The sequence below is a fragment of the Macaca nemestrina genome, chromosome 7 (assembly GCF_043159975.1).
Source record: "Macaca nemestrina isolate mMacNem1 chromosome 7, mMacNem.hap1, whole genome shotgun sequence".
Classification (NCBI taxonomy): domain Eukaryota; kingdom Metazoa; phylum Chordata; class Mammalia; order Primates; family Cercopithecidae; genus Macaca; species Macaca nemestrina.
In genome coordinates this window covers 121,946,300-121,961,010 of record NC_092131.1, presented here as the reverse complement: position 1 = coordinate 121,961,010, position 14,711 = coordinate 121,946,300, and the positions used below count along the sequence as shown (strand labels likewise).

Sequence of the window (14,711 nt, the reverse complement as noted above, 5' to 3'; positions counted from 1 at the left end):
AATGTAAAATGATGCCAGTCTTCTCACTAAACTGTTTTGGAAAATGGTTATTTTTTATTTTGAAAAGTTAATGCATAATGCATTATGCATTATGGGTTTGTTGTTATTTAAAATTTTTTATTGTGGCAAAATACATATAACATAAAATATACCATCTTACCCTTATTTTTTCTGAGACAGTCTTGCTCTGTTGCCCAGGCTGGAATGCACTGGCATGATATCCATTCACTGCAACCTCCGCCTCCTGGGTTCAAGCAATTCTTCTGCCTCAAATCTCCCGAGTAGCTGGGACTACAGATGCATGCCACCACACTTGGCTAGTTTTTGTATTTTTAGTAGAGATGCGGTTTCTTTTTTTTTTTTTTGAGACAGAGTCTCGCTCTGTCACCGGGGCTGGAGTGCAGTGGCCGGATCTCAGCTCACTGCAAGCTCCGCCACCCGGGTTCACGCCATTCTCCTGCCTCAGCCTCCTGAGTAGCTGGGACTACAGGCGCCCGCCACCTCGCCCGGCTAATTTTTTTTTTTGTAGTTTTTAGTAGAGACGGGGTTTCACCGTGTTAGCCAGGATGGTCTCGATCTCCTGACCTCGTGATCCGCCCATCTCGGCCCCCCAAAGTGCTGGGATTACAGGCTTGAGCCACTGCGCCAGGCCTGAGATGCGGTTTCACCATGTTAGCCAGGCTGGTCTTGAACTCCTGACCTCATGATCCTCCTGCCTCAGCCTCTCAAAGTGCTGGGATTATAGGCGTGAGCCGCTGCGCCTAACCAATTTTTGTATTTTTAGTAGAAACGGGGTTTCGCCATGACGGCCAGGCTGGTTTCGAACTCCTGACCTCAAGTGATCGACCCACCTTGGCCTCCCAAAGTGCTGGGATTACAGGCATAAGCCACTGTGCCGGGCCTTAACCACTTTTAAATGTATGTTTCAGTAGCATTAGGGAATTTTACATTATTGTGCAGCTGCCACTACTGTCCATCTCCAGAATTCTTTTCACCTTGCAAAACTGAAACTCTATATTTATAAAACAATAACTTCCTTCTGCCCCTGCCAGCCACGATTTTACTTTCTGTCTCTATGAATTTGACTACTTTAGGTACTTCATATGAGTGGGTGTCATACGAATTTGTTCTTTTGTGACTGGCTTATTTCACTTAGCATAATGACTCCATGCAGGCCCCATGGGCAGATCAGGCATGCGTGAACAAGCATGAGATCTGGTTGGCTGCTTTGAGCACTAGCAGGAGCAGGCTCTGTGCAGGCACTGCAGCGGCACCCAGGTGGGGGTGCTTGTGACCCCTGAAACCGCAGAGGGCGTGTTACAATGCTCTCTTAGCTCCACTGTCCATGGACAGTGGTGTGTTATCAGCTCAGTGAGTCCCTTGCCTCATCGTGTGGGGGTTTGCCCTCCACCAGTAAGGGCAAAGGGCCAGTGTGATAGCCTTTTTTGGGTACCCACACTGGTGGGTCCCAAGCCCTTGTCCAGTGTCCAAGAAGAATGAGGTCACACAGACACTTGAAGAATGGTGGAGGCAGATAATTTTATTTAGTGGTGGAAATGGCTCTCAGCAGAGAGGGGAGCTGGAGAGGGGGTGGGACGGGCAGGTAATCTTCTCTGAAGTCCAGCTATCCCCAGTCAGCTCTTCTCTGAAGTTAAGTGGTCTCTCCTTTGAAGTCCAGTCATTCCTCTGAAGTCAAGTTGCCTCTCTCCAGTCAAACCGCTTCTTCCCCTCTACCAACAGAATCTGGGGTCTTTATAGGCACAGGATATGGGGTGGGGTGGGCCATAGGTAGTTTTGGAAAAGGCAACATTTGATTGGTAAAAAAAAAAAAAAATAATATTCAGAAAGAACCAACTGGGAGAGGGCAAACAGGGACATAAGTTCTCACTTTGGACTGTGGATTACAAGGTTTTCAGCTGGAAGGTGGGGTTTTGCTGGGAACCTGCCCTTGTCTGCCTAGAATTTCTCTGCCTCCTGCCTCTATTAGAAAAATAATTAGAAGGTTAATATTGACTGGATGTGGTGACCCTTTGTGGGAAGGAAGAGAAAGATGAGGGGTTAGGGGTGACCTCTGGGTTTCTGGCTTGCACAACTGAGTGGGGAATTGAGGGAGCTGAGATGTGATGGAGAAGATGAGATCAGTTTGGACCAGGTGAGTTGGAGGTGGAAATAGGGCCCTCAAATTGAGACGGCTTCTAGGTGGTTGGCTATAAGGATCTGGAGTCTGGAGCGATGTGTGGGCTGGGAGCTAGACACATGTTATTTGACCTGTGGTTTTCCACTCTCCAGCTGGGTCATGGGCTCGGGGAGGTCAGGAGCTGGTTACATACTTGTTACCTAGGTATACACACACAGGCACTTCATGAATGCTTAAAGGGTGGGTGGTTCTGGGTGGCACCTTCATACTCCCCTGACAATAACAACCTGCCTCTTCAGCTTGTTATTGGCGTGGCAGCCAGGAAAGCCTCCACAGGGCCACTGTTTGGAAAGAGACTATAATCTTTAAATACCAGGCAAGAGCATGAAGGCTGCTGAGGGGCAGTCATACATCAACAGGTGACACCATCTGCCATTGTGAAACCCACTTACACCAAAGAATGCTAATAGGCCAGGTGCAAACTTTCGTCTGTGCTGACCTTAAAAAACTCCTTCATAGAGTTGAGAGGGAAGATCCTGAAAAACCAACCAACCACATACATCCACCAGTAAACAGAGAAGCTAACCAAACCCACTGCCTCTCTCCCCAGGAACTAGCCTAGAGCCTAGAGTGCTATTTCCTTCTGTGAACTGGAAGTATTTTATGACTCATTGACCAAGGGCCAAGAAGCCCAGTGTCTAACATTTTGAAGCCTGAGGCAAAAGAAGAACACCAGAAATATTGATCCTGTCTTTGATTATTTTGGTGTCTTGGTCATTGTGGATTTTATTGTAAATTTTGACTTTTTAAAATATTGCCGTAAAATGTTATTCATTTCAATAATAATACGGTTTTTTTTTTTTTTTTGGCAGCCCCTTAAACGTTATACCTGAGTGGGTGCTTCTCTTGCCTCATCCTAGTGTAGGTCCTGGAAAAGCCCCTGAGAATCGCCCAGTGCCTCCCGCCAGATCAGAACACTGACCATCTGCAGCAGGTTGTTACCAAACAGAACTTGGGTCTGCCCACCTGGTACAGCAAAGCCAAACACTAGCATTGGGATTGCAGTGAGAGAAAGGGAGGCAATGATTGCAGGGCACCCAGCAAGGAGAATCGGGCAGCTCATGCTTAAGACCTGAATTCCCTCATGGCTTACAGCAAGGGCTTTTGAAGGTGGAGAGGCAGAGGTTACAGGCAATGTCATAAATCAATACATGGAGGCAGGATGGGCAAGGTGGCACACACCTGTGGGCCCAGCTATTCGGGAGGCAGAGGTGAGAGGATCACCTGAGCCTAGCAGGTTGAGGCTGCAATGAGCTATTATCATGCCACTGCACTCCAGCCTGGGCAACAGAGTGAGACCCTGTCTCAAATAAACACCACCATCACCACAAACAACAGCAACAAACCCCCATAACGTGGAGGCTATGTATTGGTTGGACCTAAAAAGTCTGGACATCTTGGGGAGGAGGGCATGGGTCATAGGTGGATTCGAAGATTTTCTGATTTGTAATTGGTAAAAGAAGAGAAGCTCGGTCTAAACATTTGAGATCAGCAGAGAAAAATGATAGCTCTGGCTCGTGGGCATGACCTCCTCCAGGTCCCTCAGGAAGAGCAAAGAGTGATGGACAGAGGTTAGTCCCAGTTACCCCTTACCTGCTATGTGCCAGGGTCATCTGCATTTCTGAAAAATAATATATATTAAGAGGTTATCTTTGGTTTTCATAGGGAACATCCCATCACTCTAACTTCCTTGGCTATTGTTTCAGGCTACTGTTACCTTCCTGCTTATCAAGTTTCTCATTTGCTTCTCAGGGAGAGAAGGTGCCTGGAATTTCTCCTGAAGGAACTCAAGATTTTCCTTTATTTCCATCCCTGGGGGGTGCCCAGCAGGCCTATAAGAGGAGTCCCGGACTCACTCTCAAGGTTAGTGGGTGAGTGATGACCTCACTAACTCATTAAGCTTCCTTAACGATAGGTATCTGGCTTTGCATTATCCAAGTTTCAGGCTAGACGGCCCAGCCTCAGTGTTCCCCTGTTGATTGTCCTCGTGGTCTTTATCACCCTACCTTGGGTATTTCATTTTATTTATGTATTTATGTATTTATGTATTAATTTATTTAATTTTTTTGAGATGGAGTGTTGCCTTTGTTGCCCAGGCTGGAGTGCAATGGTGTGATCTTGGCTCACCACAACCTCCACCTCCTGGGTTCAAGCAATTCTCCTGCCTCAGCCTCCCAAGTAGCTGGCATTACAGGCACACGCCACCATGCCCAGCTAATTTTGTATTTTTAGTAGAGATGGGGTTTCTCCATATCGATCAGGCTGGTCTCGAACTCCTGACCTCAGGTGATCCACCCACCTCTGGCCTCCTAAAGTGCTGGGATTACTGGCGTGAGCCACCGCGCCCAGCCTCCTTTGGGTATTTTTAAAAATTGCTCACTCCCCACTGCCCACTAGAACATAGGCCTTGTGTGGGCAGGGATCTTGTTTGCTTTGTTCACTAGGTCAGCAATGCCTGGAATGGGGCCTGATACAAAGTAAGTGCTCTGGAAATATTTCATGAATGAACAACAGCTGATGGTTCTCAAGCACTTGCCACGTGCTGATCACCTCACCTGTAGCAGCTCATTTAATACTCACAACAACCTGGCAAGGCAGGTACTATTCTTGTCTCCATTGTACAGGTGGGAAAACTGAGGCATAGAGTGGTCTTGTAACTTGCCCAAGGTCATATGGTTAGTAAGCAGTGAAGCCGAGATTTGAACCTGAGCTGTCTGGCTCTAGAGCACGGATTCTCAAACTCAGCATGATTGACATTTTGGGCTGCATAATTCTTTGTGGTAGGGGCTGTCCTGTGCATTGTAGGCTATTTAGCAGCATCTCTCGTCTCTACCTAGTAGAGGTATCACCTGACCTCCCCAACTGTGACCACCAAAAATGTCTCCAGACTCTGAGGTGAGGAGTAAAATCGCCCCGTTGGTAACCGCTGCTCTAGAGCTTGTTTTTGTTTTAAGACAGTCTTGCTCTGTTGCCCAGGCTGGAGTGCAGTGGTGTGATCCTGGCTCACTGAAACCTCCACCTCTGGGGTTCAAGCGATTCTCCAGCCTCAGCCTCCGGAGCAGCTGGGATTACAAGCACCTCACCACGCCCAGCTAATTTTTGTATTTTTAGTAGAGACAGGGGTTCACCATGTTGGCCAGGCTGGTCTTGAACTCCTGACCTCAAGTGGTCCTCCCGCCTCAGCTGGGATCACAGGCGTGAGCCACCACACCTGGCCTGCTCTAGAATTTGTAATCACTCTACCACACTGCCTTCCTACTTTGAATAAATGAAGAAATGCTTGGGTTCCAATCTGATGCATCCATTGCCCCAGTGTCTGCTTGTGGGGATGGAGGCAGAAGCCTCCCTCCTGAGGCTGGAAGGCCAAACTCCCCAACTGTGCTTTTCACCTTCAGTGAAGAGGAAAGGACCCCACCGAATGGACCCACTGGCACATAGAACTGAACTCTGGCTGCAGTTTTGTTCTAAATTTCTTCCTGAGGGGCCTGGAGGAGGTCATGTCCACAAGCCAGAGCTAACATTTTTTTTCTGCTGATCCCAAATGTTTAGACAAAGCTTCTCTTCCTTAACCAATTATGGATCAGAAAATCTTTAAAAAATTTATTATTATTATTTATTTATTTATTTATTTTGAGGCAGAGTCTTGCACTGTCGACCAGGCTGGAAGACAGTTGTGCTATCTCGGCTCACTGCAACCTCTGCCTCCTGGGTTCAAGCAATTCTTTTGCCTCAGCCTCCTGAGTAGCTGGAATTACAGGTGTGCACCACCACGCCCAGCTAATTTTTTTTTTTTTTTTTGAAATGGAGTCTCACTCTGTCACCAGGCTGGAGTGTAGTGTTGCGATCTTGGCTCACTGCAGTCTCTGCCTTCTGGGTTCAAGCGATTCTCCTGCCTCAGCCTCCCAAGTAGCTGGGATTACAGGCACGCACCACCATATCCAACTAATTTTTTGTATTTTTATTAGAGACAGGGTTTCACTACGTTGGCCAGGATGATTTCCATCTCCTGACCTCGTGATCTGCCTGCCTCGGCCTCTCAAAGTGCTGGGATTACAGGCGTGAGCCACTGAGACTGGCCAATTTTTTGTATTTTCAGTAGAGACAGGGTTTTATTATGTTTCCCAGGCTGGTCTTGAACTCCTGAGCTCAGGCAATCCTCCCGCCTCAGCCTCCCAAAGTGCTGGCATTATAGGTGTGAGCCACTGCGCCTGGCCCAGAAAATGTTTGACTCCACCTATGACTGATGCTCAGCACTTGCCTCAAGATGCAACCGCCTTTATACGTTAACCAATATATAGCCTCTGTGTGTTGATTTATGACCTTGCCTGTCACCCCTGCCATCCCAACTTTAAAAACTCTTACCTGTAAGCCATCAGGTAGGGTAAAGACTTAAGTTCAGGTGTTAAGCATGAGTGGCGTGATTCATCTTGCTTGGTGTCCTTGCAATAAACGCCTCACTTTCTCTCGCTGCAATCCCAGTGTCAGTGCTTGGCTTTGCTGTGCCGGGCAGGTGGACCCAAGTTTGTTTTGGTATCAAGGCCATTGACCCGTGGAACCCCAGGATGGCTTTTGGTGTCAAGAGTAACAGCTGATGTCTTGCTTAACAAAGCAGCTTGTATTATACTACTTCATTGGCACCTCAAAACACACTCTTCCTTCTCTACCACTAACTGTTTAATGGTATTTAATACCATTAATTATAATAATTCAATTTTACTCTGTCATGAGACATCATTTTCCTCCCCATTTTTCAAATGAGAACACTGAAGCTCTGAGAGGTTAAGTGACTTGGCTGAGCTCATGAAGCAGGTAATGCTGGCAGTCAAAACCAGCTGGCAGTCAAAAGAAGGATCTAGAACCTTCTCCCTCTAGATCCCCTCTTTCTCCACTTGCTGTCCCCCTCAGATCCGAGCACAAAGTAGGGGATGGAAATGTCTGGAGGAAACGGAAAAGCGGTTGTGGAGCCAGGTGGCTGCAGGTCCCAGGGGAGGCGGCCTTGGGAGCTCTGGAAGGGGTTGTGCCTTACAGTGGGCCCTATGCCTGTGACTGAGGGAGGTGTTCCGGGGCTTCCCTTCCTGGGTGACAGTGAGGACACAGCTGGGCATGATGCCATCTGGGCAGCCTTGCAGCTTCAGCCTTGCAGCTTTGCTCTTGGAACCCAGGTGCCAGACTGTGAGGAGCCCAAGCCACATAGAGAGGCCATGTGTGGATGCTCCCATGAACAGCCCTAGTGCAGCCCAGCAGACATCAACACCCAGCCATGTGACAGCGCCATCTTGGTGCACCAACTAGAGCACCGCCTGGTCCAGTTGAGCCTTCAGATGACTCCAGCCCCAGTTGCTGTGTGACTGAAACTTCATGAGAGACTCCAAATAAGAACTGACAGCTGGACCCAGTCAACCCACAGAACTGTGAAAGGTAACAAAAAATGGTTTTAAGCCATTATGTTTTGGAGTGGGTTGTTCTTGGTGCAGTAGGCAACTGAAACAGTCTTCCCCATCAAACTGTTGGTGCCTAAAAAGCAGGGATAGTGTCCTTGACACTCTGGATCTCTGGTCCCAGCCTGGGCTGGGTAAGGAGCAAGTGCTCATCAAATATTCTTTGACTGAACAAATGAAACCCATCAAAACTCACTGTTCACCCTGAGATAGAATAGATTTATTAGCAAGAGGTAATCAGGAAACATATATTTTTACAAAAATGGAAATTTTTTTCCAAACGAGCTGTAAGTTGAAATATTTTAGGACTTGAAATAGAATTCTCATACCACTAGGTATTGCTTACAGCAAAAGTTGTCTGTCTGTTGTAGTGGAGCATGCCTGCCACTTCGGAGTTAACCTGTGTTTTCTATACTGTACAATGTAAAAAATACATGGTAATATTCACAGAATAAGCACTACATTACTATATTCCTGCTAGAAGGCATTTAGACAGGACTACAGTATATGCAATAAAAACACTTGGTTATTGATTTCCTAATTCTACAGTGTGGTACTAATTATCACAAGGTATACAGACTTAGAGCATCTCAATGTAAGCTTGTAGTGACCGTTAGGCGGCTTAAAGAGGAAAAGTGATATTTTTGTGTTCCCGACTTTCAGTGAATGCTGGGCCGGTGGTCGGCAAGAGTCGACGTGGCTTGGTGTTTGTGACTCTGTTTCCTCGGGAAGTCTAGGGCCTTATCCAGTTGTATTGAGACTGCTATTCATGCTATCTGGTGTTAATCCTAGAGCAAGGAGCAACATGGGGCCTGAACGAGATGGCAGCATTTGTACGAGGGGTGTGGTTCTGAGCAGAGAGGACTCCCTTCCGTCCAGGTTACTGGGAGACAGATGGGGAGTTTTGAGACCTGCGATTTTGGCTGGAGAAGCTGCTTTGGAAATTGACATCACCATCAGCGGGAAGATTTGTCAATGACTGGACTTCAGGGTATGGTTCCCCCTCCCGCCGCCCCCCACCCCCCCACCCAGTTATAACAACTACATGGAACATGCTGGGAGGATGCCTGGGTGGCCACCTCAACCCAGGAGCCTGGGCTGGGGAGGGACGGAAGCAGGACTGGAGTCTGAGGTTCTTGTATGCAAGGGTGCTGTTTCCCCTCTGAGAAGAGTGAGGAGTCTAGGGAAGAGGGACCAAGAGTACAGCTGTTTAAAAGAAACAGGCACTGCAGGAGACGAGGGGAGGGACGGGTGGGCAAAGTCTGAAACGGTGCAGAAACTCATATTCCGGTTCTACAGGAATCTAAGAACAAGGACGATTTGTATTCTTGGAGAAGCACATACTGAAGAAGAAAATCCAGTGAAACCAAACGAATATGTACAGTATTATCTAGCACGTGTCCCCGGGAACAGCTGGGTCTGGGCTGGGCACAGCTTCAGGTGGGGAGTTTTGGTTCTATTCGGAGAGAAGACTCGTAGAGGCTTTCTTCGTCCATTACAAAAGATTGGTCCAGTAAATATTGCGTTACCTGAGAAAAGAAAAGAGAAAAGGGAATGGGAGGGTTGTGGGACCTCCATAGTGCTGATTGTGGATGCCCTTTATCTCCTAGGGCCCAAGTCTCTTCCTGGGGAGAGTCAGATTGGCACATGAGGCAAAAATGCATTCAGTAGTGTTCCATCTTGACATAAGTTTTCAGTAGTTGATGTAAGTATTGTCTTAGGATTATTATTTAATATTGTCATAATATTAAGGTTGGTACAAAAGTAAAAAAAAAGTCAATTGTAGAAACTAGGTGGCGGATATATGTGTTCACAGTTCTGTCAGTGTTTATGTTTGATCTGTCTGTCACAATTCTGTCAATGTTTCCGTATGTTTGAAAAGTTTCATAAGGCTGGGCATGGTGGCTCATGCCTCTAATCCCAGCACTTTGGGAGGCTGAGGCAGGAGGATCACTTGAACCCAGCACTTTGGGAGGCTGAGGCAGGAGGATCACTTGAACCCAGGAGTTTGAAACCAGCTTGGGCAACAAAGTGAGACCCTGTTTCTACAAAAAATCAAAAAAGTAGCTGGGTATTGTGGTGTGCATCTGTGGTTCCAGTTACATGGGAGGCTGAGGCAGCAGGATCACTTGAGCTCAGGAGGTCAAGGCAGCAGTGAGCTGTGTTCACACCACTGTACCCCAGCTTGGGTACAGACCTTGTCTTAAAATAAAATAAAATGTTTTATAATAAAATGTTGGGATAAAATATATTTAAACACTAGGATTACATGGTACTGTGAGAGATTCACTCCAAGAGAGGCAAGTAGAAATGGAGGCTGTGTGAGAGAAGAGCCTTCCTTTTTCTTACCCTGGGGAGAAATCTTAAGAGTGGAAAATCAGAAAGATGCATCATATGAGTTAGGTTATCCTGTCTTCTCCTCTCTCCCCACCCCACTCCTGCTCTGAAGCATTTTGCTGAACGCCTGTGCATTAAATGTGCAATGAGGGATCTGAGCTCTAACCTCACAGGCAGCCCCCTGCTCCAAAAAGTGTCTTTCCAAGACTTATTTATTTGTCAGTTGTTTGGAACTAAAGGCACATTTCTCCCCCCTACATAAATCCAGAGCAGAAAGAAAAAAAAATTTTTTTGAGACAGCATCTTGCTCTGTCACCCAGTCTGGAGTGCAGTGGTACAGTCTGCGCTCATGGCAACCTCTGCCTCCCGGGTTCAAGCGATTCTCCTGTCTCAGTCTCCTGAGTAGCTGGGATCCCAGGCATGCACCACCATGCCTGGCTAATTTTTGTATTTTTAGTTGAGACAGGGTTTTGCCATGTTGGCCAGGCTGGTCTTGAATTCCTGACCTCAAGTGATTCACCTGCCTCGGCCTCCCGAAGTGCTGGGATTACAGGTGCGAGCCACCGTGCCTAGCCAAATTTTCTTATTATATGTTTGGGAATCTTTTGATAGCTGCTTGAGAAAAATAAAGTCTGCTGCTTTTGTCTTGGCTAATTGACTCTGCTACTATAAAGGATGGAACCAGCTGTCTGCTATGCTGATAGCAGATAAAGTGATTACTATGTCCGATTAGCAGCTCATACCCAGCACTTCTAGGAAGATGACTTTAGATATCACAGTCTGGTTTAACCTACACCCACTGATAAAGACATGGTGATTTTATGACTGTGTGAAATAGTCTTTTATGTCTAGATAGTAGCATCATGTGAACAGTCCTTTCTAGGACGTATGAATCTCTACCTCCCAAGCCCCCTGGGGATCAGCAAACTGATCAGTTTCCTCCATAGTGAGCATGTGCAGGATCAATTTTAGTAGAGACAGGGTTTTGTCATGTTGGCCAGGCTGATGTCGAACTCTTGACCTGACTTGGCTAAGTCAGGCTAATTTTCCTAAGACATTGTACTTTCGAGGGAGACTGGCAGCATGTACCACCATTGCAAAGCTGTTAATGAAAGAAGACTGAAGAGCAGTAATATTTATTTATTTATTTTTTGAGGGGGAGTTTCACTCTTGTCACACAGGCTGGAGTACAGTGGTGCGATGTGATGTTGGCTCATTGCAACCTCCGCCTCCAGAGTTCGAGTGATTTTTCTGCCTCAGCCTCCCAAGTAGCTGGGATTACAGGCATGTGTCACCATGCCTGGCTAATTTTTGTATTATTAGTAGAGACAGGGTTCCACCATGTTGGCAAGGCTGGTCTTGAACTCCTGACCTCACGTGGTCCGCTTGCCTTGGCCTCCCAAAGTGCTGGGATCACAGGCGTGAGCCACTGGCCCTGGTCAGTAATATTTATTTGTATTGCACATCAGAGCTTGAGGGAAAGTTTAAGGAGACAAAAGCAGGAGATGGAAGAAAACCCTGAAATTTTGTTGGTAACTTCTGAGACTTTTCCAGGGCCCACTGTGACCATGGTACCTTCTGGATAAGCCCTGTGTGATCCACATGGCAACTCTGTGGTTCCCAGGCTGGATGAACACACAAACACAGACCCTCAAATACTGCTGAGTTATGTTGATACTTTTGTCTTAATATTTTTTATTGTAGAAGAAAGGATGTGACAATATAAAATACATTTTTGGAGAAAAACAGAAGCCCGTAATCTCACCACTCTAAAATAACTGTTTTCATTTTTTTTGTGTGTGATCGTCTAGTTCTTAAAATACAAAAGTACTTTTCCATAGTTGTACCTACGGAATGGATAGCACTTGGTATGCTTTCACTTATACTATTAGGAAAAATGTCCATGTTTCCATAACAAAATCTCCAAAGTTACACTTTTTAGTGGCTGTAAGACTGCATCATCTTGCACTATATTTACTAACCTCTTTCCCTATTATTGGGTATGTAAGATATGTTGGATATGTTTTCAGGTTTTGTTTTTTTTTTTTTGAGACGAGGTCTCGCTCTGTCACCTAAGCTGGAGTGCAGTGGCGCGACCTCGGCTCACTGCAACCTCTGTGTCTTGGGTTCATGCAATTCTCCTACCTCAGCCTCCCGAATAACTGGGATTACAGGTGTGCACCACCATGCCTGGCATTTTTAGTAGAGACGGGTTTCACCAGGTTGGCCAGGCTGGTCGAGAACTCCTGACCAGTTGTTTTCAGGTTTTTTTGCTATTTTATATATAAAATAAATGTTGCAATGAAGATCTTCTAGAATATAGCCTTTTGCCTTAACTAAGTTTTTAAAGTGTAAATCCCTAGGAGAAGGATCATGGGTTCCTTACTGCATTTTTTCATATTTCTTTCAAGACAGTGTTTATCAATGGCCAACACTGTCAGCAGAGTAGGCTTGTCAAGCATTGAGTATTGTTTTACTTTAAAAAAGGTACATACAGTACAACTCACTCTTTTTGGTGGGTGTGATTTGGATGCACATGGACACTGGAGACCCACTGCCTTTAAACACCTCTGCTCTTTCCCTGAAGTTCTTGCCTCCAAAGCAGGGGCTCTAGCCATGCAGTTGCCAACAACCTCCCTCTTTAGCCACATTAGACCCCCTCACCAGGCCCTCAAAATCCCCTCACCCATCCACGGAGACCAGAAACCAACTGTTACTCATGTATGCACGAGTTCTTGCATCAGACAGCAATGCTTTTTATAAAGTCCTTTCACAAAGGTTGTCATATTTAATCATCAAAAACAACCCATCCCAGGCTGGTATAAGAATCTCATGTTACCAGGCGTAGTGGCTCTATAATCCCAGCACTTTGGGAGGCCAAAGCAGGTGGATCACTTGAGGTCAGGAGTTTGAGACCAGCCTGGCCAATGTGGTGAAACCCCATCTCTACTAAAAATACAAAAATTAGTCAGGCATGGTGGCGGGCACCTGTAATCACAGCTAGTTGGGAGGATGAGGCAGGAGAATCACTTGAACCTCGGAGGCAGAAGTTGCAGTGAGCCGAGATCGTGCCACTGCACTCCAGCCTGGGTGACAGAGTGAAACTCTGTCTCAAAAATAAAAGAATCTCATGTTACAGTTGAGGCAGAAGGTAACACAGCTGGTGAGTGGCTTTGCCAGGATTTGAACCCAGGTGTTCCCTGGTCGACTGAGAGAAGCTCATGGGATGTGGGAGTGGGCTGAGTGGGGGCTGGTTGGTGTTGAATAAGGCAGAGGGAGGAGCCTTGGAGATGCTGAGCAGGCTCTGGCTTGCTGCTGTTAATTGGCGGAAGAGCCATTCTGAACCCTGGCGGCTTGGGCCTGATTCCCTTAGTGCTTTAAGCTGATGGATTCAATGTTTGATCTTGTTATTCAAATCACCGTGTTTTTATCATCTAAGAGCCATGCCCCCAAACTCAAAGCTTCCCTACCAGACCATGAGCACTTATTTATTTTTTTAAATAGAGTCAGGCTCTCACTCTGTTGCCCAGGCTGCAGTGCAGTGGCACGATCACGGCTTACTGTAGCCTCGACCTCCTGGGCTCAAGTGATCTTTCTGCCTTAGCCTCCTGAGTAGCTGGGACTACAGGCATGAGACACCATGCCTGGCTCAGGTTTTTTTGTTTTTGTAGAGTTGGGAGCCTTTACTGTGTTGCCTAGGCTGGTCTCAAACTCTTGGCGTCAAGCAATTCTCCTGCCTTGGCTTCCCAAAGTGTGGGATTTTGGTTGGGAGCTACCATGCCAGGCCCGGGACTATTTGTTTTTAAATTGTATTTTTATTTCTTTTTATTTTAAAGTTGATTTATATCTTATTTTATGTAATTAAAAAAGCCAAGTAGCATTAAACAGTTCATAACGAAAACCAGCAATTCTCTGTTGCCCCTTCTTAGCCGCCAGGCCTGGCTCTCTAGAGATAGCCATTTTCAGTTCTTAGCCCCCAAATCCGGTGCAGCAGCCATTAGCCACATGTAGCTACTGAGCACTTGAAACAGGGCTCATCTGAATTAAGATGTGACGTGTAAAATACACACTGGATTTTTGAAAATTTAGTATGAATAAAATAAAGTAAAATATTTCAGTCAATTTTTATATTGATTACATGCTGAACTGACAATTTTTTGGATATATTGTATTAAGTAAAATATATTATTGTTAATTTTACCTATTTCTTTTTGCTTTAAAAAAAAAATGAAGCTGGGAATGGTGGCTCACACCTGTAATCCCAGCTCTTTGGGAGGCCAAGACGAGAGGATCACTTGAGCCCAGGAGTTCAACATTGGCAGACCCTGTCTATAAAAAAATAAAAAATTAGCTGGGTGTGGTCATACCTTAAGCTGGGGAAGTCAAGGTTGCAGTGAGCTATGATTGTGTCACTGCATTCTAGCCTGGGTGACAGAGTGAGACCCTGTCTCAAACAAACAAACAAAAAACAGGCCAGGTGCAGTGGCTCATATCTGTAATCCCAGCACTTTGGGAGGCCGAGGCAGGCAGATCACTTGAGGCAGGAGTTGGAGACCAGCCTGGACAACACAGAAAAACCCTGTTTCTACAAAAAATATGAAAGAATTAGTTGGGTGTAATGGTGAATGCCTGCAGTCCCAGCTAGTCAGGAGAGGTCGAGGCTACAGTGAGCCAAGATCACACCACAGCACTCAAGCCTGGGTGACAGGGTGAGATCCTGTCTCAAAAAATTAAAATAA

The 14,711-nt window shown here is 46.2% G+C and overlaps 1 protein-coding gene across 2 annotated transcripts in view; it reads right to left on the bottom strand.

Moving 5' to 3' along the window:
• Positions 1-7,833: 7,833 nt before the first annotated feature.
• The window catches only part of LOC105493124 (Ras protein specific guanine nucleotide releasing factor 1), a 133,317-nt gene continuing 126,439 nt past the window's right edge, over positions 7,834-14,711 (bottom strand). For both annotated transcript variants that reach the window (XM_011760573.3, XM_011760574.3), the window contains exon 27: positions 7,834-9,164. In XM_011760573.3, coding sequence (XP_011758875.2) covers positions 9,072-9,164 — 93 coding nt within the window. In that variant the 3' untranslated portion in view covers positions 7,834-9,071. The remainder of the gene's footprint in view (positions 9,165-14,711) is intronic.